This window comes from Sander vitreus, chromosome 7 (assembly GCF_031162955.1).
Source record: "Sander vitreus isolate 19-12246 chromosome 7, sanVit1, whole genome shotgun sequence".
Taxonomy (NCBI): Eukaryota; Metazoa; Chordata; class Actinopteri; order Perciformes; family Percidae; genus Sander; species Sander vitreus.
The window spans coordinates 28,231,763-28,255,330 of record NC_135861.1 but is presented as its reverse complement, the minus strand read 5'-3'; the positions used below and the strand labels follow the sequence as shown (position 1 = coordinate 28,255,330).

Sequence of the window (23,568 nt, the reverse complement as noted above, 5' to 3'; positions counted from 1 at the left end):
GTGTGTGTGTGTGTGTGTGTGTGTGTGTGTGTGTGTGTGTGTGTGTGTGTGTGTGTGTGTGTGTGTGTGTGTGTGTGTGTGAGAGAAGGAGAGAAACATTTTTCTTTTCATACATGGCTATGGAATCTGAATCCTGAGGTGAAAACAGGCAGTTATCACCTTTGGTCTGATTCTGTTTATTGTTTTAAAAAGCTCTTATTGATTGTCTTTTCAATTGTTTATAGTAAAGGCCAATACAACTACAGTGGTGTAATGGTATGTAAGTTCATTTACTTAAGTACCGTACTTAAATTCAAATTACAGGTATTTGAGTATTAGCATTTTGTACTACTTTATACTTCACTACAACAAAAAGGAAAATCTTGTTCAAATTAGCTTCACCTTGACCAGCTATTACAATGAATGCATCCACAATAATAATCCAATAACATAATATATAATAGTATTATCTGGATTATGGAAACTTTTACTTTTGATAGTGTAATTACACTTTGCTGATACTGAATACTTTGACTTGTAATGGAGTATTTTTGCATCATGCTTTTTGCATGTGTTATCTGTACGCATTTTGAGCTATCTGCATGTATGTCTACGCCGTATACAGCACGTTGCATTTTGAGCAGCTATCCGCGTGTATCTCTACGCCGTATACAGCAGACGGGTTGCAGACTGATCTCAATAAGTGGCATATGTATGGCACGCCAATTCGTATGCCATTTTGGCGTGTTATCAAGACACAGACATCATGTCTTTTCGGATGGTTGGGTTTAGTAAAACAATAACGGGGTTGGGTTTAGGAAAAGAAGAACGGGACGGTTGGGTTTAGGAAAACAATAACGGGGTTGGGTTTAGGAAAAGAAGAAAGCGATGGTTGGGTTTAGGAAACGTGACACGCGGGACACGATCCCCGGTCTCCTGGGTGAAAGTCCTGTATCGTTTGACCCATCCACCACCCCAACCAAAGTCCCTACGCAGATTTTCGGGCTTTATCCCTAACCCTACTTTCATTAAAGAAAAGGATCTGAATACTTCCACCGCCACTGCTTGATGTCACTTTCTATATCAGTGTTAGGAGAGAGTTGGAGAGACAGAATTCCCCTTGTTCTTCAAATGTCTACATTGTTCTAAAGCTTGCAACCGAAAGATGCGTGGCCTCAGGTTGCCTGCAGGCTGTCATCACTCAGCTCCTGCTCCTGACACAACCAAAGTTTCCAGGTCAGGGAGGAGCACAAACTCCGAATACTGGGATATTCTGTATCAAGAGAGGAAATCACTGTCGTTGTCCCTCAGATCCCCTATCCATATTTTATGAACATGTGAACTCTAATTATGTCGCCGGTCTGCACACTCTCACTGATTGCATTTAGCAGCCCACAGTGTCTGCGCCTGTTGCAGCTTTGGAGATGTTCTTCCCTGGCTTGGCTCTTAACACATACAAGCCACGTACACTCAGTTAATCAAAAGTGAAAAGCCATTAGATAAAGAATATGTTCCACTTCACAATAGCTCTGCAGATTGCATGGGCAGTTGTGGCACTGCAGGACTGGTCACACACCGCCCCCTGCAGACACATAGGAGGTACATTCTCTGCCCTTACAGCAGCTGTGACATCATAACAGTCTCAACCATCCGTTTTTAAAGAGCAAAATGGCAGCAGTTATAGGACCTTCCCTTAAAGAGATTCCAGGTCCGCTTGCTTTTAATTGGGCAATTAAAGTCTAATTCATGAAAATGAAAGAGTACACCATTAACACTGCTTCTGCAGAGATCCTGGATACTCTTTTTATGTAGTGCTTCCCTCTGCTGGTTTTATTTCACACCAGCCCTTCTAATTTACTGAAGGAATAAGCTCCTTTATTTGACTTAATCCAGAAGAATGCCTTTTCATTACAACGTGAAAATTTCACTCATTATTAAACACATTGTTGAGCTACTCACTGAAGTTGTGTGCAATCTTCTGGTTGAGCATAATATGCTGCGTGTTGGTCGGCTCAGCCGCGCCAAACGTCCCCAGATCTTTAACGGAAAATTGCTCATATAAGCGCGATGTGTCGATTTCAATCCTCCTGGTGCTTTCTTGTACCCAAAATGATTTTGCAATCTGCCAAGAAACAAATTAATTCAGGAGTGAGACAACTCCATTATACGAGGAAATCAATGTTAACATTACAAAAGAGCAACACTGGGGGAAGCAATCACTGACAGAGAAAACAAAGAATAATTCCCAGCAATGATGCAATGCGAGGAATAATGAAGTAAAACTAAGCTGAAACTGCTTTCAGCGGCTTCCACAATAATTAAACACTGCATTTAAACATGAATAATTCCCACTAATGAGACACTTTGTAAGCTGCATACCTAAATGTAAAAATATGGGTCATTTTGTGTCTTCTGATGAATGACATCTTAACTGACAAGTGTTACCTTCTCTGAGGTGACTAGGTCCCAGTGGAAAGCCTTGGTGCATGGTTTTCCTAACTGCATCGGGAATTTGAAGGCAAAAGGTGGGGGGGGGGGGGGGGTTGGGATGATCGGCGGTGGAGGCCCTTTCACAACTGACGAGCCTGATTCATGGTTAGGAGTCTCTGGGACTTTGGAAGAGGATGTGAGGGCAGTGTTGGAGGTTGAGGGTTGAGGGGAGGTGGGAGAAGATAAGGGAGGCAAAATATCAGGCTTGATAACAGCAGTGTTCTTCATGCTGCGAGGTTTAGGAACAGGCTTTATAAAACCGGCTGAGGGATGACTTTGACTCGTGTCACCGGCTGATAAATTGTCTCCACTGCCAGAGGTGGAATTTTCATAATCAACTGGAGGACAAGTCATATTTATACCACCCAGTCCACCGCTTGACTCAAGATCTGTGTCAGTGTCCTCTGTCTCTTCGGCTATGCTGAGATGTTGTGGACCCTTTGTTTCCACAAACATGTGTTCGCCCTTTGACTTCCTCTTCCAGTCTAAACACAGTTTGTCAATGGCCTGGACCCAAGCATCTCGCTCCCTCTGGACAGCCTCAGGGGGACATGCTTGATCTGGTACAGGCACCCGGAACCTGCAATAAATCCACAATATTTAATTTCCCTCATTAGCTGATAGAACTTTGGCAATTAACCCTCAAGGCCTATATTTATGACATTATTACTCAAACAAGGCTGCATCATAAGTGCAACAATATTTAAAAAAAAATGTTCAATGCATTGCAGAAGAGACTGAAATTACACACTATTACAAGGCTGTGAATTAATTTGAAGACAAAGGGCTAATGTGATGGACAGAATCCATTAACCGCTTGCTCTCTATTTCCACATCTTAATAATCATCTCACTCACTGGTACTCATTTTTGTGGGTGATCAGGGTGAAAGTGTCCAAGCTGTGAGGTTTCTGTACGCTGGTGTCGCCGTCTGACAGGTGAACCACGATGGAAACGGGCACCGTGGATGTCACCTCGCCGTCAGTGGGGCCTTGTCCCCTGAAGGGGATCAGTGTCAGCTGACCTAGGTGGAGCTGGACCTCATATCTGGAACACAATGGAGAGGGTGATGTATGCCACGACAACAGGACCTGAGCTGTGTCCCAAGAACACACTACATACCAAGTGTATTCAGTTTGTACTGTATACTGACTGTCATATAGGCCTACTGTTTCTGCAGTTGAAATCCATGTAGTTTACTGTTTTGTACTACCAACACCGGATTTCAATATTTACTATTGAACCAATAGCTGGTGGACTAACAATGTAAAGCTGACACTGTTTATAAACGACCTTAAACCTTATTGGACATTTCTGTTCAATTAATTATTGGTGGACTGATCTCGTTACTGTTGGACAGAGCCAGGTTAGCTGTTTTTGGCTGTTTTTTACATTCATCTGCTGAAGGGGGAGTCTTTTCTCTCTGGCCACCTTAAATCTCTAAACTTGTGGTCCAGTATGCAATTTACACATGTGAAACACATGCAACACCGAGAATTGACTTTTTCAGTGAAGTATGAGACTTTTCACGTAGGACTTTTCAATGAGGGAGAAGGAGAAGATGTCATTTTAAGACTTTTTAACTAGTTCATTGAAGTTTTTTTGTGAACGAATATGTCAGATATGTCTGGAGAGGGGTTTTGGTTTTTCACTTCCACAGTGTGAGAATAAAACAAACTCAAAACCTGCTAAAATTCACAGTCCTGATAAAAAAAATATATATGTATTTGTAACTGCGAATGTGGGTGTGAACATGTGGCCACAAATCATTTCTCATCACTAACTTTGCTGCACATTCGTTGTGTATCTGTTTTCTAACAGCAGCTTCACAATAACAAGGACACGTCCGTACTTCACCCATCTGAATGATGCCAGGCCACCTCTGTGCAGTAACAAGACACCTTCCCGAAGATTTTGTGATGCTTGAGGCTGCTGAAATGTTTCTGCATCCTCCTCTTCAGGATCATTGTATATGTTCCCATAAATGATCTGATTCACAAGCTGCATCATCTGCTCAAAAAGAGACGATCACCAGTATGAAAAAGTCCCAAGGAAAGCTTCAAAAATAACTGGCCACAAAGTAATACATCGTAATACAAGTACATCTTTGCTCCTCTTAGCACAAATTGTTTTAACGTAAATGACTAATGCCTTACAGAGTTGTACTGACTGAGTATAATAATGGAATCAATGAAGGAAAATTCCTTCTCCGTGTTTTCTTTTTCTTTGTAACTCGGACAAACGCAGTAACGCAACAAATGTGCTGATTTTAACCCAAACCACGATCTTTTAAGTCAATGGTTTTGTTGCCCAAACATAAACAAACTGCAACCGTTTCACAACATTAGCTTGTTTAAACCGCGACCGTTAAGTTTAGACACGAAAAACAGAAAACGCTCCTGTTATTTCCTCTTACTGCTAGGTGCTAGGGGTGCTAATTTATGAAAATGCTTCTATGGGTCATATCAGAGGGTAGGAATAAACAGCCTATTTGGACGTATGATTTGGAGGACTTGTAGGTAAAGCGGGTCGTCCTTTAATAACAAGGTTGGTGGTTTCAACTCCGGCCTGTCTGCATGTCAAAGTGTTCTTGAGCAAGACAATGAACCCAAAGTTGCTCCCAAAAAGCAGGCCAGCACCTTGCACGGCAGCTCCACCCAAATTAAATCCTTTTACCATTTAAATGAAAGAACTGTCAGTGTAATATTCACCTTGTGTTTGTCCTCCAGCGAAGTGGCCTCTAAATCATAATCATGATGTCCTTTAAAGGAAATGGAAAACCTGGAACCCACTCCATCATCACAACTCTTGACAATGGAAAAGGGAAGTTGTCGCTTTACGATTCCTTTACTGATGCTGCACAGCATTTTGGTCTTGAAATCAATCTGGGTTGGTCACAATGAGAGAGGTTATATTACATCTATTGTAACACAGTGAAAATGAGCATACTTGAGCATGTGATATAGTCTTTTCAGCCACGCTAGCGAGCTGATCCACGTTGAAATATCTCAAAAACTGTTGGACGGATTGCCATAAAAGTTTTTACAGAAGTTCATGGTCCCCAGAGGATGAAGCCTGTACTGGTTTTGTTGGTCCTCTGACTTTACCTCTTTAAATCAGGTTCACACATTCATGCACCCCTCTGGATGAATTGTAACCACTGTGGTCATTATTGGATTCATTTTTCATATACCGTAGTACCTTATCAGGTCAATTTTAATGTGTCCAATGCTTTGGTTTCTGACCCCAAAACCTGCAAAACTAAAGACATTCCAATCAGCCTCAGATGTGCTTTGTGTTTAGTGCAAATTAGCAAATGTTGTTAACTAAGATGGTGAACATGGTACACATTATACCTGCTAAACATCATGTTAGCATTGTTGTATTAGCATGCTGAACCGCAAAGCACCGCTGTGCTTAATACAGCTTCCCAGAGCGGCTAGCATGGCTGTTTGATCGTAAAGGTGCCCTGCCACACGTATTTCATTACTTTGTGGTAGTGTCTGAAGTTCTACCATGGACTTTGTAACATTTTTTGTGGAAAAAAATGCCTTGGTTACCTTGTTTCAAGCCATTCTAGCGTGGTATAGAAAGCCTGCAGGAAGACTCAGCTCGATTTGTGCCAGTCCTCATTAATATTCAACGAGCTAAGCTGCTTGACTCTGACTAGCTAACAGCTAGCCAATGAGAGCCTGGCTATCAGCATCCTTTACCCAGCGCAACTGGGCGAGCTCACAAATAGTAATGAGCTCAGGCAACACCACGTCAGACTGACCAGCTTTTATAATTGGCCTGATTTCTCCACTTATTTCTTTTCAGTGGCTAGAGCTGACAGAGGAGGTAGCAGTTCATTTTCACATTCACGACATAACACAAACACATATGGACCTAACATATTTCAAAAAATACAAGGAAAAACGTTTTTGTGTGGCAGGGCACCTTTAATCTTGTTTTTTTTTTTTTTTTAAACTCACCTGAAGAACTCGCTTCTGCCACCTGTAGTGGTTGTGCTTGTAAACGCTGAAGTTGCACTGTGAGGGTTCAGGTTCCTGCAAAAACAGCCAAAAATGCTCAAATGTTAGATATGAATACCTAATGGGAAAACCCCTTTCAGTGAACAATGTAAAAAGATATTTAGGACAGTAATCTTTTTTCGTTCAAGTGTTTCCTGCTAGACAGGCGTAGAACAAAAGTCAGCCACATTCCTTCTATGGGCAAATCAAACTGTCCAATTATTTTTAAAACCAATCCAGCAGGCTGAGCAGCTCAATAATATGTTAACAAGACAGGTTTACAAGTAGGTCATTCGCAAAGCAACATACAAATAATGTATTTAAACTGATTACATGTCAAAGTGGCAGAGCGTTAACAGAAAAGATTGATACCACTTTAATGTGTGTATGTGTATGTGGAGTTGGGGAAAGGTTGTAAACCGAAGTGTCTTTCAGCTCATTGTTTTGGTCAACTTAACTGATCTGGTTCGTTCTGCGTGCTACCTTACCAGAACCAAACGCCTAGTCCCCCATTTTCCTAAAAAATAGAGTAGAAAACTACGCCATACTCAAACTCAGGCCAACATGATAGCTTTGAGATCGCAGCCCACAACCTATTGAGAAATCTTGGTTTAAAATCGTGGTACCTCTTCAGCCAGGTTCTTGTGTTTGACCAGCTGCTCCCTGGCCTGGTTTAGGGCATCCTCGATGGACAACTCTCCGTTCTTCACCTTGTTCATGATGCTCAGCTGCATCTCATTGCTCAACTGAAGGCACGGCAACACGGCAAATAGAGATACATTGTATTATGTGGAAATTGTTAGGTCAATTTTCTTTCTTTTCATGTTTCATGAGGTTAAGCCCTATTGTGAACTAAGTATACTGTATGTGAAGAATTTTGGTGAATATTTCCCAAAATATGCATATTCGTGTGACTAAATCTATCCCCGTAAAGTGTTGCATTTGGTAAACAAACGAATAACATATGGAGTACTACTACAAAGACAATTTCAAACCTTCTTTAGGGCTTTTCCATTTAGCTGACATGCAGTATTTTGCTTTAGCAATATTTCACTGCTTCAGTGTTCTTTTAGATTATGCATGATGAGTGATAAAAGACACAAGATAAGTCAGACTGAGCTCACTGGAATTATAAAGAGGAACCACTGTGTTGCACAGTATAATCAGCATCTGTAAGATGCATGCATTACAGGAACATATTGTCTTCCTTAAATCAGTCATTACCTGTCTGTAAATATGTGTTTCGTTGTGAGAAACTACTACTACAACAGGGAAGTTGGGTTAAATTGAGGAAGTAGTGAATAGTTGAGAGACGCCCATAAACCCAAAGTCCTCTTGCTGCACAGATGTGACAGTAATGAAAGCGAAGAGGGCTGATCTGCAGAAGCATTGGTTTTACACTTACACTTATTCGTGGTGAATTAGAACTTGACATTTGCTATTTAAAAGAATGTATTGCTTGATGCTTGCTTCCTTGTCTATGCATGTAAACTGAAATCTTACCTGTGGCAGGTCCTCAGTGTATCTGTCCATTCTAGATAGATTGTCTTTCTTCTTTGATCCTAAATTTGGCATCATAACTGTTCAGATTTCACGGGAAACATCCATGCAACCGCTCAGTCCATGAAATTAATCCTCTTTTATAGCAAAGATTTTGTTTTTCCGTCATGCAAGAACCCAAACGGAGATCTGCTCCTCTGACTTTGTGAAGGAAGCGAGTGCTGTGATTTGTAACTACCACTGCCTTTTTTTAGTTCAGGTTACACATCAGGTAGTGGCTGTTCGGCCACACCCACAGTAACACACAGGTTTTCTCTGCAAACATTTCCAGTCAGTTTGATATGCTCCTCACCCTGTTTTACCCAGCAGAGAGGGCTAAGGCTGAATCTCATTTCTCTATCTTACCCCTACCCCTTACCCCTAGCCCTTGGTTTGCGCGCTCCCGAGAGAGTAAGTGCTGTCCCAATACTCATTTTGGTCGAGGGGTAGGGCTAAGGGGAAGGGCTATATACCCCTTAATGCCAAGCAAGGACGCGAGCTTACTTGAACAGCAAGGGCTATCCAGATTCATTGCGCAACAAGGAACATGGCTGCCCCATCGACCAGAGCGATCCATAAATGTAAGTATTAGTGTTGTAGCCATTCATTATTGTATTGGTACTGTATTATTGTAAACATGTGTAATTCATTCCTGGGCTCCGTTTCAGAAAGCAGGTTTAGTGAAAACTCTGAGTTTGTTAACCCTGAGATGAGGGAAACTCTGGGTTTTCTGTTTCAGAAAGAGAGGTAACTTAACCTCAGAGTCTGTGAACCTAACCTGGTCGGGAGCAGGTTTTCTTCAAGGGAGGAGACTGAGAGAAACTCGAGGTTTCTTCTCACTCATTTCCTCATTCATTCATTCAGTCTGTATCAGGCGCATTTTAATGCAGTTTGTTATCTGCATGAATAAACATTTAATAAATAAAACGTATTGTTAGGCAGATTATAAAACGTTTTTTTCTCAAACATGTCATGTCCTTTTGTCGACGATCCCGTTGATGAAAAAGCTGTATTACTTCACAGAGAGTTTACGTCGGGAGATGATATTGAGTCCCGACTAAATGTATTTTCATTTCCACATTTTTTCACAGTCCATCAGATATGTAGATACCTTATCCGTCCTCATATCACTAACATCCACCACCGTGGACATGCTTTAACATCCAAGCAGATTATTTGTGTCGCATTACGTGTTTTGCAAACGGCAGTTTTCTTTATTGGTGATGCGGATCATACTGTAATAGTAAAGCCACTGTAGCCGTCAGAAAAGTGTGACTCGCTCTGAAACGTTTTTTAAACGTGTTTTGTATTGTTCCCTGGACACAAACCAGTGAGAGCCATTAAAAATAAAGAAATGATTACAAATTATAGTTCTGTTAATGATCATGGTGCTGCAGCCTCAGAATGGGATTAGTATAGCTTACTTTTTCGCCCGCAGGATTGCACCTAAATGAAATTATAGTTGTAATGCAATTCCAGCTTTCACCAGTAATATTAGCTATCAGTTAGCTGTGATTAAATATGAAAGTAATACACTGTTAATGCTTACGCATTGACTCGAGCAGCAAATTTCTCCCACACCAATTCTCTCTCTGTTGCAGCAGCAGCCGCTGTCTTGCTTTTTTAACGAAATACATGTTCAAACTCATTGTTTGTGCACATGAGTATTTCCGCCGACCCGTTTGTTTGTGGTTGTTACCATGGTGAATTGTAGTATCATGGCTCCATTCATACTGCCTTTTTATTGTGGTGGTGCACGCGCATAAACATACTCGGAGTTGATTGAACCAACTCATATCAGCTGTTCTGGAACCGAAAACTCCCGAAAATACCCAACTTCCCATCTCAGGGTAAATCAACTCAGACATCAGGGTTACACTCAGTTTGTTAAACCCCTGTTCATGCACCTGTACATTGTTGTTGGTCATGATACAGGACACTAATGAAGGAAATGGGGTATGGAGGGGAAAGGTTACTGGCCAACAGACATCAGACTGGGGTCTGGAATTTCAGAATAGCTGTAGGTTTTTGTTTGTTTGTGGTCTTGTGTGTCTTTTTTGAGTTTTATACATTTGAGTGCCTTCTTTATATGTGTGTGACATGTAAGTTAAATAGTTGATAGTGGTTCTGTAATATAACATGTTTTTGCCTGTAGTGTTTACTTTATCGGGCAATAAAGACAGCTTTTTGTTAACAAAGAAAGTGTTTCTGAACATCAATGACAGTGATAACTGAAACAGAGAGCCTATACAACACACCATGCAGTGTGTATACAAATATGTATTGCAAACAGACCTAAGTATGTATGATGATGTAACCAAGTGGCGTCCCATTTCATAGGGGTATGTTTTCACCCCTACCCCTTACCCCTCGTTTTTCTAGGGCCAAGGGCTAAGGGGTAGGGGTAATAGAGAAATGGGATTCAGCCTAAGAAACCTGCAGCTCCTTCCCAATGCCCATCATAATACACTAATGCAATTTATATCTCCCATGGATTCCTACTCAGAATGTGTTTGTCTATACTCATGAAATTCACTTTTATTTATGGTATCGAATCATAACAAGAGTTATCTCAAGACACTTTACAGATAGAGTAGGTCTAGACCACACTCTATAATTTACAAAGACCCAACAATTCCAGTAATTCCCCCAAGAGCAAGCATTAAGTGCGACAGTGGCGAAATACGAATTTAATAAGAAAAAAAGGTTAGCTGCTTTCTCTGTACACAGGACAGAATCTGACTGTAGAAATCACAAAAACTTTCATGTACAGTTTTTATTTTATTTTATTGCAAGACAAAAGACAAAACACTAACAGAACAACACGAGGAAGCCAAAAACAATGAATACGTGACAATGAACAGTTGTCAGTTGTGTTTTCCGACATGCCCAGGGACCTTACCCATACCAACAACAGTGTCGTTTAGTACTTTCATTAATGTACCCAACAGCAAAAGTGTGCAGAACTTTACAGTATGAAAAGTCTACTGACTGAAATTTAAAAAAATGGTCAAATAAGTATTTTTTTTATGTAGGAAGAGAGAAGCACATCACTAGGAATGCATTAGACTGACTATTTGTTCAAGAAAATTGGAAAATGTGTAGTAAAAAGTGATTAATATTTTACATTTTACCCCTTCACCCACCCTTCCTCCCCAGCCTCACTCTGTGTTCAGAATATTTTATTAATATATGACAAGTTGGGCAAGTCTAATACAAGAAAATGCACACAAAAAGTATAGGCACATAAATGTCAGTACTAAAGAAGAAAAAAAAACACTCAAATTTAGAGGGGGAAAATGTCTCCAGGTCCCATTGCTACTGTATAATTAAGACTTCAAAATGCCTCTGCCTCTCACAGGTGGATCTTCTGCGACAGGAATGATAAGAGATCACACAACCGGGAATAGCATGAAAGGTGAAGTCTGAATTCTACTGAAACAATTAACAAAACCTAAGATCTGATATGAGGGGGAAGTACAACATCACTGTCCTGTAAATATGCCATTAACCCTTTGTTTGTCTTACCCGTCAACTTTTTGTTTTTTTGGGTCAAAGTTTTTTCAACGTTTTGGTCGTCTTTTTCAAGACTTTTGTCGCTTTTCCCGATTGTTTTTTTCTCAAAACAAAAAATTCAATTATAAAAAAAAAGTTTAAAAAAAATATGAACAAGATTTTTGATCATTATTGGCGCTTATTGAAAGTGAACGTGCTTGAAATGTAACAATTTTGTAACTTTGTGTGGGAGTAGCAGGTGCAGAAAGACAACGTGGTTTCATTGCACCTACAATTAAGTCAGTAGACCCGAACACCTCATATGTAATAGTTGTGTGTGTGTGTGTGTGTGTGTGTGTGTGTGTGTGTGTGTGTGTGGGTACCGTGTGCAGTCATTGAAAATAAGTTATTTTTTATGTTCTTCACAGAAAATGAGCCAAGGCCAATACATTTGAGTTAGAAGAAATAATAAATAGCATAATTTTTCTTTAAGCAAACATTGAAAACGGGTCCCACAGACCCGAACACCATAAAAGGGTTAAAACGCGATCAAGTAAGCTCCACGCCCCTATTTGATTTGGTAGAACCGAGTCCAACCAGCTGCCATTCAAGATTTTGTTTTGATTGCGCTGTTCTTGCAATTACGGCACATGTACCGGGTGGAGCCGAAAAGCTTGCGCACTTAATTTGCCATGCGCATTTCATTTGTTATAACCTTTTACCTCGCTGGGGATTCCAACGGGTTCCTAATAAGAGTGTCCTTCCCTGTGCACACATCGAAAATAAACCCATTTTAAAGCACAGTAAATGGTCAGTACGCATGTCTGATCATAAGAGGCGCACCTTCGCCAGAAGTTACTTAAGTGACCATATGGGAAACCCCCCCATGAAAACTTTTTGGGGAATCCCTCAATCTGGGGGTAGTTTCAGGCTCTACAGTAGAGCAGGTGTGACCGAGAACAATGACAACAATCGGTCATACATTTCCTAAGAAGCCATACAGCTTGAGAATACAGTAATACATGTGATGACTTTATATTGTTTTCCCTTTGGGAAGTACTTACTTGAGTATTCCCGTTCTGTGCGACTCTGTAGCTCTACTGTCAGAGGGGAATATTGTGCTTTTTACTGCATTACATGTATTTGCAGCTATACAGTTACTGGTTTCTTTGCAGATTTACATTTTAAATACAAAATATACAATGAGTGTATTAAATATAATGCGTTGCTGTAGACTAAACTAGATTACATAGATGAATAAAACTTCAAATTAGATCCACCTCAGCCAACTGCAACCGTAAAAAGATGCTTACACATCAATAATATAATGACATATCATAACGCAACACTGACAGGGAGCAGTCCTCTTCTTAGTAGTAGTTTTAAGTTATAGTTCTTTTTACTCAAGGAGCCTATACATTTTATATACAGGACTTGTATTCTACTTGTATTGGAGTATTTACACACTGTGATAAAAGAGTATAGGCTACTTCTACTTCCACCACTGATATACTGAACTTTAATAATGACCTAGTCTAAATCAACCACAAGCTTTCATGTCGTGGCTGGGGTATGATATTTAAGGACATTTTAGAAACCAAACTGATGGTAGGCTACGTCACGAATCATTTACAGGAAATGGTCAAGTGAAGAGGAAACCCCCCTCCCTCGCCTCGCGCAGCCCCTCCCTTCCCTTCATGTTAGTAGAAGAGGCAGACGGTCTTACAGATCGCTACAGACACAGACAGACTGCGTGGTAGCGGAGAGCGACAACATGATGTCAGCACACTTCAGTAAGATGCATGCATTGCTGCTGATGGGCTTTGTGGTAAGTAACTTTAAACCGATAAATGCATTTCGTTGTAAAAAAAGAAAAAAAAAAAAAGAAATTGTGACTGGTGATAACTGAAAGTAGCTGCAATACCCTTTATCGTCTAGTCGTGTGATCGTTTGCTATAAATTGTGCTACTTTTAGTTCATTCTAGACATCTTTTATTCCGAAATAGTTTAATCTTATATTCTAGACGAAGTTTTATTTCAAGGCTACAGCCTATGACACACGTTTGTTCAAAGTTCCTTTCACTTTCGTTTTCCTCGCACTAGTGAGGAGACTTATGTTTGCGGTGAAATGTAATCACATGCCTTTTTTTTTCTGAATCCTTATACGCAAAGTATTGATATTAATAGCAAAAAATAAAAAGGTAAAAGAAAGAACGAAAAGCACCTAGCTGTCAAGTTGTTTGGTACTTTCCACCACGCCCAGTAAGCGATTAGAGGAAGTGAACCAACAGTGATGACAGGAAGAAACAACCAAAGGGGTATAAGCGAGCATCCGGAAAGCGTACCTCCTATGGGGAGTTTCTGAGGCAAAGGAGCTTGCACACTGCTCCAACAAACGCCAACAAACACCAACAGTTGGGTCAGTGTGGGCCGGCCGTCTGTGTTTGTTGGCGTTTGTTGGATGCAGTTGTTAGAGTTTGACATGTCTGGTCTGGTGGAGTTGTAGAATGTCAGACCAATGTAGCCCATTTTCCAACAAACGGCAAACAGCTCGAAATGCTGTCTCTATTTATGAGTGTTTTTTTTTTCTGGCAATTAGTGGAGTAACCACAGTGAGTAATTCCTCAAAAGCTTGAGGAGCAAAATGGGCAAAATTCGCAAAAGCTGGAGTATCTTCTGAGCGAAGTTCTTGACACAAGTTAGGATAGACACCCTGTTTTGCATGTCACAATATCCAAGGTTTACACCACAGTCTCCTCCTGGCTCGTCTTGATTGCCGTCTCTCCTGTAGCAGCTTTACAGGCCAGGTAGACCATAACTACTTTGGCCACATTCAACAAGGTCTCCACTTCATCCATGATGTTATTAAACCAAAACTCAAATAAGAAAAGGTAGGACTAGGTGACAAAAGTCAGTCTTGTCTGTTACTGTCTGGGCAGTGTGGACTGGCAGTTGGTTTTATGAACATTCTAAAGACTACCAACTGACAATTGCCAACAGTTGCCAACTTTAGAATGTTGTTGGCGTTTGTTGGAGCAGTGTGCAAGGTCCTTAACAAGCCATCACCTTCCGCTAGCATTCCATTGACTCCCATTCATTTTGGCATCACTTTATCAGCGAGTAACTTTGCATCTGAAGCGTTTAAAGACTCTATTTTTCCATTGTTTATTTCTAAAGAAACATGAAAATGTATAAAAGGCTCCATTACCTTGTATCTCACGTTATGGCCCCGTAGCAGCCGTTTTTGTAAAAATAGGCTAACGATTGTGTCATAACCACGTGACTTACTGTCGCACAGTAGAGAAATTACCGTATAGTACAGGAGAAGCTCGCAGGCAATCGGGGGGACGTGGAGGCATACTGTACAGTCAAGAGAGAAGCCCATAGAGAGTCCATGAAAGCATCGGAACAAAATATTTCAGCAACGTTTTGCTCATGGACAGCACCTACTCACGCTCTCCGTCTCTGCAAGATTGGGAATGATTCAGATTTCAGACAGGTTGCTCACGTCTTATCTGCGTCGTCAAGCTCAGTTTGAGGCTGCACAGTAACGCTCAGCCATCACCGGAAAAGTGCTTCTAATATCCTTCACTGGTCTCCGTTGAAGTCTATGACGTCGCTGTGTCCATTTCTTCTTGTCTATGTGAGACACAACACCATCACTACAGAGGAAACGAGGCCTGACTACATCTTATGTCACACACTTGTTTGTTTTGCAGGCGATGACCGCTGCTCAGCCCCAGTGTGACCCACTAACTGAATATGAGTTGAATGGCCAATGCTGCAAAATGTGTGGTCCAGGTACGTACACACAACTTCTAAAACTCTGCATCTTTTGTGCAGTCTTTCTCTGACTATTTCCTGATCATTCCTATGATCAGATAATGGATTGAGGCACGGGAGGATTAGATCCAGGGAAGGTTGACCGACAGGGTGCGGGACCACTGCAACACCTTTGTTTGCGTAATTCAAAATAATCTCGGAACATGTTATTTTTTATTATTCTATTGTTGCAGTCACAGGGAGACTCACTGGTGTCCCGTTCACTGACTCAAGTAGAGAAAGGGCTCTTATAAGACAAAACATGAACAACTGGGAGCCACTTATATCTAGGTGTAAATGGAATTAACTCCTCCAATAGCTACATGAGCTTAATAAACATTAACTGTATGTAGAAGACAAAGATGGCAAAAGGCAGCATGTTTCAAGGTAACTTTTCTCTGATCTTTTCCCAAAAAGCATCAAATCAATACTGATACTAAACACATTTACTTTTGCTTTCTCTTAGCTTCTCTCTTTTCCTGCGTTGGCTTTTTCTTTCCCCATCCTAATGTCCACAGCACTTAACTTAGCCAAGACTTAGAGGAGAAGAATCGATACCACTCTCATTCCTGTATGTTAAATATAAAGCTGTATCTAGGTAGAGCTGAGATGATTTGTTGATTAATCAATTAATGTATGCTTCTCAAATCAGAGGATTTTATTTATATCACTGTGATGCAATAATCTTTGGGGTACTTTGGTCTTTTGGTGGAACAAACAAGACATTTTAAGATGTCCACTTGGAGTCAGAGCCAGACTAGCTGTTTCCCCCTGTTTCCAGTCTTTACGTGAAGCTAAACTATCTGTATTCTGGCTGTAGCTTTGTATTTAACGGACAGACACGCGAGTGGTATCAATCTTTTCATCCAACTCTCGGGAAGCGTATTTCCCAAAATGTCAAACTATTCATTTAAGCCACTGGTTCCCATTTACTACATCTATTTGAGACAAATACTATAATACTGCACAGATCTACAGTTGTTATGACGCAACACTATGTTTTTCAGGGACCAGAATGTCGTCATCGTCCTCCTCCAGCTCTTGTTGGGATCCTCAGTGCATAGAATGTGGAGATAATGAATATCAGGACGAATACACAAAGGAAACCAAGTGTCAACGTCAGCCATACTGTGACCCAAGTAAGACAAATGAAACCAAACTGTTCCTATACTATATACCGATGGATTTTAGTTTGATGTTACACAGTGTACGACTCGTGTCCATTCTTCTTTCAGATAAAAACTTTCAGGTTGTTGTCCACAAGAGCAAGAAGAAACAAAGCTCCTGCATGTGTAAAGAGGGATTCCACTGCTCCAGTAAAGAATGCATAACCTGCGTGTCACACACAACCTGTAAACCAGGACATGGGGCTCAACACATAGGTATGGCACATCTTTTTCCTTTTAAATACTGAACATAAAGAGTGATCAGCTTTGTTTTGACAATTTGCTGAATCTATCGCACTCTGTTTTTTAGGCACCCATACGGAGGACACAGTGTGTCAGAAATGTCCTGAAGGCACATTTTCCAACGAAAGCTCATGGCGCAGTGTCTGTATGAAATGGAAAGTGTAAGTATTGACGACTCACTATGACTTAGCGCTAACACAAAAATCACCACCCTTTTTTTAATCGAAGATATGTGCAAGATACGTGCAATCGGCAAATCTGTTTATTTCTGTTGTCATTTTCAGCCGTAACGTTTAAAGAAACAGTATATAGTAAAACACAGAGGTCAGACGTATCTGTGGTCTCTGCTGTGCTTATTTTCTGTACTGTGTGGCTTCACTAGCGTCTTTGATAAACCAAATCTAGTGTTCCGAACAGCGACATCTCACCAACGGTTGGACTGACTGCTGGTTTAGGTGGTGTCATTTTCTCCCAACATATAAACTAGCTCTCCTACCTAATGTTAGTGAAAGTGTTGACATATGAAAGCATCAAACGTGCATTTTCTGTGAAGGAGATGAGAGAATATCCAGTTGTTCCTCAGTGCACAATTGAAAATTGTATGTACAGGAGTTTTCTACCCGGAAGTTATTGTAAACAAACAAATTGTGGTCTAATGGAACTGATTCAGATTCTTTATTTATAAAGGACAACACACACATTAATCAACATTTCTGTAAATGTGCCAGTGTTAGCCAGCCGGCTAATTTTCAACTGTAGTCCTGTAACTCCCAATACATGTAGCCTACATATGAACTGTGAAAGCAGTGCTCTGAAAACACTAGGGGGGGTGCAAAAAAATCGATTCACATTCGTATCGCAATTCAAGCTCTACCGATAGAATTCCACAAATCGATTCATATTTTTTTATTTAAGTTTTTTTTATTTTGTCTACTGCAATCACATGGGAAAAGTAACTACATTTACATACTGTGAATTGTTTTTTTAATCAAGAATCGTTTTTGAATCGAAAATCGATTTTGAATCGAACCTTGAGCCTAAAAATTGATATCGAATCGTAACATTTTCGGAATGGTGCACCCCTAGAAAACACAAAAAAACCCTCATTAGAGCACCACCACTTTTCTTCAACATGGAAGTTATTTTTCCGTATTTAAGTTTACAAGTTACAGTCTCCCTCGAGCTTACCTTTTACTCTAAATACGGTTAGTTTCATAAGTCCCTATTAAAGGGAATCATTTGGGAAATCCCCTTTTCACAGAACGTTCAATGAAAAGATCAATACCACCCTTGTATCTGTATGTTAAATATGAATCTTTGTCCAGCAGCACACCAAGAAATAGTCCAGCACATAACCCCTCGTGAATCAACAACGTGTCATTTTTAAACAAATAAGATATAACGTATTAATCAGTGAGCTTTAGAGGCGCTGGTAGGGGAATTTTGTTACCTTTGGTGTTTGGACAGAGCCAGGCTAGCTGTTTCCCCCAATTCCACTTTTTATGCTAAGCTATGCTAACCAGTTGGCCAGATATGACAGTGGTATTGATCTTTTTATCCAACCATCTGTAAGAAAGCACATTTGCCGAAATGTTGAGTCCTGCAAGTAGGGCCTCAAACTGTATTTAGGTTGTAGAACTATGTCACTTTTTCTACCAGATATTATGGTTTCCGGGTGGGATTTGATGTGTGTTTGTATTCTGTGGTATATTATTTATGAGTGTGGAAGGGATGATTGCTCATTCTCTATCAAAAGGGGAGGATACCACTCTGGTGCTGCTGTGATGAAGGCTTGTTGGCTGTAACGTATCGGCATAACAAGATTCATTTGTAAACTGGGGCAATAAGTATTGAGACTTTTTTTTTGTGTTTTTGTAGTGCTGCTACCGCTGTTCATAAATTATTGTCACTTTTCACAGAGTACCCAATTCAATTCACTGTCAGTATGTTTTAAATAGGAGTGGAATAGGACACTTCAGGACAAATCACCTAAATCTGAAACCAGGCATATCCTTTAACACTGTGAAATATATTTGCAGATGTGAGAGTCGATCCTATATTCAACAAAGCGGAACAGACATATCTGACAACATCTGCGGTAAGTTCTGCGTAGGCTGATAAATGGTAACGGTTTCCCACCTTAAGCTCTCTTGCCGCCTGCAGCTGTGTGGTTACCACTGTCTTGCTCAAAACGAAACTGCAGAGGCGCTGCGACAGTACATCACATAAATCTATGTTGGTCTGTGGTTTAGACTGTGGGATTAGAAGCTTTCACCTCCGCACGGTTTACATTCTTGTGTAGACGCCACTGTGTATTAATGGCTAAAGAATAGGGCTGGGCAATATATCGATATTATATCAATATCGTGATATGAGTGTCTTTTCCTAGTTTTAAAGGCTGCATTACAGTAAAGTGATGTCATTTTCTGAACTTACCAGACTGTTGTAACTGTTCTATTATTTGCCTTTACCCACTTAGTCCTTATGTTCACATTACTGATGATTATTTATCAAAAATCTCATTGTGTAAATATTTTGTGAAAGCACCAATAGTCAACACTACAATATCGTTGCGGTATCGATATCGAGGTATTTGGTCAAAAATATCGTGATATTTGATTTTTCTCCATATCGCCCAGCCCTACTAAATAATCACTTCATTCAATCATTTAAAAGTGTGGAGTCCCTGAGAATCTTCACATCTTCTTATTCGTGCTTCCTCTACTAGAATGCAAATGTTTGGCAGATATAGTGACGTTTATAACACACAGATATAGCACATTTAAACACAGCTTAAGCTGACCATAGCGCTGTATAAAAAAAAAGTGGAAAAAGTAGAAAGAAAACACAAAAAGAACATCCCAACGACAACAACAGGCAGCAATTTACAATTACAGAATCATAGACATGATAACAGATTGAGAGATTAGTGTGTGAAAAAGGCCTGTGAATAAAAAATGTGTCTTTAGCCTAGATTGAAAAACAGAAATACAGGAAGTACATCTGATATCTAAAGGCAGCTGGTGTGGACTGCAACTGTCACCTTTTAGTTTGAGTCGAGGCCAAAAGAGATATAAAAAGCTTATTTTCAGTGACGTAAAACGTTAAACAAGTCAACCATGAAACACCTTGAACTGTGAAAGTTCCCTTTAATACTTTTCCCTGTTGAACTTTATTGAATTTCCCCTCTGAAAAATAAGAGTTTACTTGCAAAATGTAATGCGTAAAGTTGATGACATTGTTTTTGTGATGGTTAGGAGCCAAAATCAAAATCACGATCAAAATGTGATTAATTACACAGCCCTTGTTAATGTTTTTTTTTCTTCTCTTTTTCTTGTATTGCAGAGGCAATCTCAAGGGGGCACAATGTTCTGATCATTGTTCCGGCTCTGGTGATTGGGGTTTTAGTCTTACTTGTAATTGGGTGGTGTCTATACAAAGGTATGCTGTGATCTAAATGCTCTCTCTTATAATATATGTATTGAGTTCAAGTTTCAGTAATGCGCTTGATGTACTAATGCTCTGTGTTTTTCTTCCTTCTGTGTTACCTAAACAAGGAGATGCACGAGGAAAGGTAAAGGTAAATTGATTTTCGTGTGCTTTGTAGACTGCAGTAAACTGACTAACGTTACCAGTAATATTCTGTAAACAATCCAATGAATTGCACTTTAAAACAAGACAATATACTGTGAATGATTACGTTGGAAATCATTGTTGCTAGAGGATGGATACCCGACGGGCCGGGCCGGGTTCGGACAGATATTTACAAATGATGTTCGGGTCGGGCTCGGTCACATCAGCGCGATAAGGCATTTGTTGTAAAATGGTGCTGCGGCTCCTTTATATATCACTAATATCTGCATACTAGCTTATCTTAGCATAAAGGCTGGAAACAGGGGAACCAGCTAGTCTCACTAAACGCCGGTGTCATTTATTTAATCCGTGGCTGAACTGAACTCTAAAAAAAAGTTGTGTTTTGTTTACCTTTGGATGGAGCCAGGCTAGCTGTTTTCCTATATGTTTCCAGTCGTTATGCTAAGCTAACTTCCTGCCGGCACTAGCTTCATATTAAGCATACAGGCATGAGAGTAGTACTGTATGGATCATCTCATCTAATTCTCGACAAGAAAGCAAATAAGCATAGTTCCCAAAATGTCAAACTTTTATTAAAATGACCATTTAATTTAGAGTCTACAGTACAGTGTTATTCTTAATCCCTTAACCTGAAAAAAAGGAAACCAGGTTTTGTGTTTACTTGGAAGTTCCCAAGTGGAGTGATCTAAATAATACAGTGCATGTAAACACACTTTTCTACATTTCTAATATTTCTCCATTTTAATCCTATTTTACCCTTTTAGGTCTGTGTCGGATCATGTTTCGGAGATGAAAGGCAGCCACTGCGGGAAACCAAAGTGCTGATAACAAACCCAACTGATGCTACTGAGGAGGAGTCCATGAAGCTGCCTGAGCTGCAGTCCTCGCAGGAGAGTGGTGCGGGGCCACCGGAGGAAAACGAGGACCAGCCGAGCCAGGAGATGTCAGCAGGTCTAGTTCTCACTGAGAACGGAAAGTTGGTGACTGAGGAATATGGGAAATCGTCAGTCCTCTCCCGACAGGAATCCCAACCGCATACATTTCCAGACAGCTGCGGTTACTAAATACCCCTTTCACACCAATGGCTTAATCAGGGTAATACCCAGGTCGACTGTGCTTTTTGAATGGGGTAACCCTCCTCGATCTACTCGGCTTGGTGACCCAAGTGGCCAGGTGGGTTTGATCAGTGTAGATTAGGGTCGATTTCAATGTGAATTGCGCACAACCTGGGTCACCACCAGCTGGGGCGGGACGATTGATGCGATTGGTTGGAAATGACAGTGGGGCAGTCGTCAACAGGTTGCCGCCGATTTGGAAACGCAACAACATACATTTTGTCTCGCCGTGCTTTACGCTGAGTTTTCACCATAGGCTGTATAAAAGTAGGATTTTCACAGGCAGCTTCAACAACAGCAGAGCGGACCGGTTCAATTCATTTCTGACAGCTAGGGCCCGGATGTTCAACTAGTCTGCCATATGCACAGCGGTAGCGGAGTTTTACAGGCAAAGCTGCCTTTTAAAAACCCAGCATCAGTACGTATAAAAAGTTTATACATACTGATGCAGTTCAGTGCAGCTGCTGGGTAGCGCAAATCTCTTCTTTTTTTTTATCTAAATGAGTCGTGAAGCCGACTGGAAAGCCCAACTGGTCAGTGGTGTGAAAGAGGTATAAGATCATTGCCGACAGTACAGCATGTACTGTAATTATGACTGTAACCTGTTGTGTATTGTTGCCCCATGTTTCCTTTTGTAGATAGTTCCCCCGCTGAAGATGTATATAGTAGTGTTGTGAATTTAAATAATGTGTTTACAAGATGATGTTATATGTAAAGATATTAGATGCATTAGTGACATACTACAGTATGCATGGCTTGACTGCATTCGTTTTGAGGTTGGTAGCAGTTTTTATTAATTGTATGCTAATTTTACTTACACTTACACTTACAAACAGTACATAATAAGTATAGGCTACTTGTTTACATTTGCACAAGGTACAAAGGTGTGTTATGAAGATAATTGTGCATGGAAACAGCATGTCATTTAAAAGCCTTTTTACTTGCATTAAAATGTATGCAACTCATGTTAAATCATGGGAGTGTTTATTTTTGTCCTGCTGGTGGATACTGGTCTATCAACTGCAGGAGTTTTCAAAGTATGTAGATGACATCGAAACTGCGTCAGAGACCCATAATGCTTTGGGGCATATTAAGAGGAAGTACAATTGTTTTCCATGGATTCAGTGAGATGCTGTGAGCTACAACTTGACCCCAATCATTTATTTATTTTTATTTTTTCCTGTGTTTGTTGCGATACTGGCAGCATTAAAAGTATGCCGAATTAGATACAAACAGTTCCTGTTTGCATTGAACCCACGGACGTACGGACAACTCTCACTGGATTACTGTGATCCTAAAGAAAACTTAAAACGTGAAGATTCTCAGGCAAGATTTGCCGTTATAAGGAGCGTCAGTGATTTCAAAGCGGATTTATGGACGTTTATTCAAAATGCACATCGGAGATTATGATGTCCTCGGAAACTGTAAGTCCTATGAATCTAAAATAACGTGTAGGCCTTCTCATTTGACTGTATTACGAGTCGACAATTAGCGAACACCGGCATGCACCTGTCGCATTCACCTCGCCCCCCATAGATTGAAACCACCTGGTCTGATGGAATAAGTCGTGTTGTACTCCGGACTTCCTCACGGGGGTGCTAGAGGTTCACTGTAGACTGTTGTTCAGCTCATCAAATTGTTTATGATCTCTACAGTGTCCCCTTGCTCTGTTATATTAGGGATGCACGATATGAGGAAAATATCTTATTGCGATTATTTTTGACTGATATTGCGATTGCGATATGATTCACGATATTGGAGAGTGATCGTTTTTGGATCATTTTCATCAAACAAATTAAAATGATTATGGTGTGATTTGTGTCTGTAGGATAGGATTTGTAGGCAGTGACGCCTCTGCAGCACCACAATACTTCATTCAGAATAGCTGATTTGGATATTGCACTAGTCCACATTGCGATTTCAATAAAATTGCGACTAATTTTGCAGCCCGGCTTACTACTTAGTTTAGTGTCCCAAATTATTTTCCAAAAACTGAGTGTCCCAAATGATGAGGGTCTTATTTGAGACAGGTAAGGGTTAGGGTAGTATAGGTGGTTTAGCAGGTTCATAATTAATTAAGGACATTGTATGGGGAATTTGGAACACTAAACTG

At 40.4% G+C, this 23,568-nt stretch overlaps 2 protein-coding genes across 6 annotated transcripts in view; one reads left to right on the top strand and one right to left on the bottom strand.

Annotated features, from left to right (window-relative positions):
- The window catches only part of LOC144521288 (uncharacterized), a 40,623-nt gene extending 32,385 nt beyond the window's left edge, over positions 1–8,238 (bottom strand). The window contains exons 1-8 of the mRNA XM_078255792.1: positions 7,985–8,238; positions 7,108–7,227; positions 6,443–6,517; positions 5,180–5,353; positions 4,321–4,478; positions 3,327–3,515; positions 2,425–3,049; positions 1,939–2,101 (exon numbers count right to left, since the gene is read on the bottom strand). Coding sequence (XP_078111918.1) covers positions 1,939–2,101; positions 2,425–3,049; positions 3,327–3,515; positions 4,321–4,478; positions 5,180–5,353; positions 6,443–6,517; positions 7,108–7,227; positions 7,985–8,059 — 1,579 coding nt within the window. The 5' untranslated portion in view covers positions 8,060–8,238. The remainder of the gene's footprint in view (positions 1–1,938; positions 2,102–2,424; positions 3,050–3,326; positions 3,516–4,320; positions 4,479–5,179; positions 5,354–6,442; positions 6,518–7,107; positions 7,228–7,984) is intronic.
- A 113-nt stretch (positions 8,239–8,351) lies between these two features.
- On the top strand, positions 8,352–22,427 carry cd40 (CD40 molecule, TNF receptor superfamily member 5). Of its 5 annotated transcripts, none has more exons than XM_078255795.1 (10): positions 8,352–8,601; positions 13,151–13,343; positions 15,235–15,316; positions 16,345–16,476; positions 16,573–16,719; positions 16,814–16,907; positions 18,786–18,844; positions 20,092–20,187; positions 20,295–20,320; positions 21,105–22,427. In XM_078255795.1, coding segments are annotated over exons 1-10 (1,131 nt in total). In that variant the 5' UTR covers positions 8,352–8,599; the 3' UTR covers positions 21,405–22,427. The 5 variants fall into 5 exon arrangements, with proteins under 5 accessions (XP_078111921.1, XP_078111923.1, XP_078111919.1 ...); XM_078255797.1 differs by having other exon boundaries at positions 8,353–8,601; positions 20,304–20,320; XM_078255793.1 differs by having other exon boundaries at positions 8,353–8,601; positions 20,295–20,326.
- Positions 22,428–23,568: the final 1,141 nt, after the last annotated feature.

Coding starts and splice junctions, on each gene's coding strand:
- cd40 (XM_078255793.1), top strand. Junction 16,720..16,813: donor ACATGGGGCTCAACACATAG/GTATGGCACATC, acceptor TCTGTTTTTTAG/GCACCCATACGGAGGACACA. Junction 16,908..18,785: donor GTCTGTATGAAATGGAAAGT/GTAAGTATTGAC, acceptor ATATATTTGCAG/ATGTGAGAGTCGATCCTATA.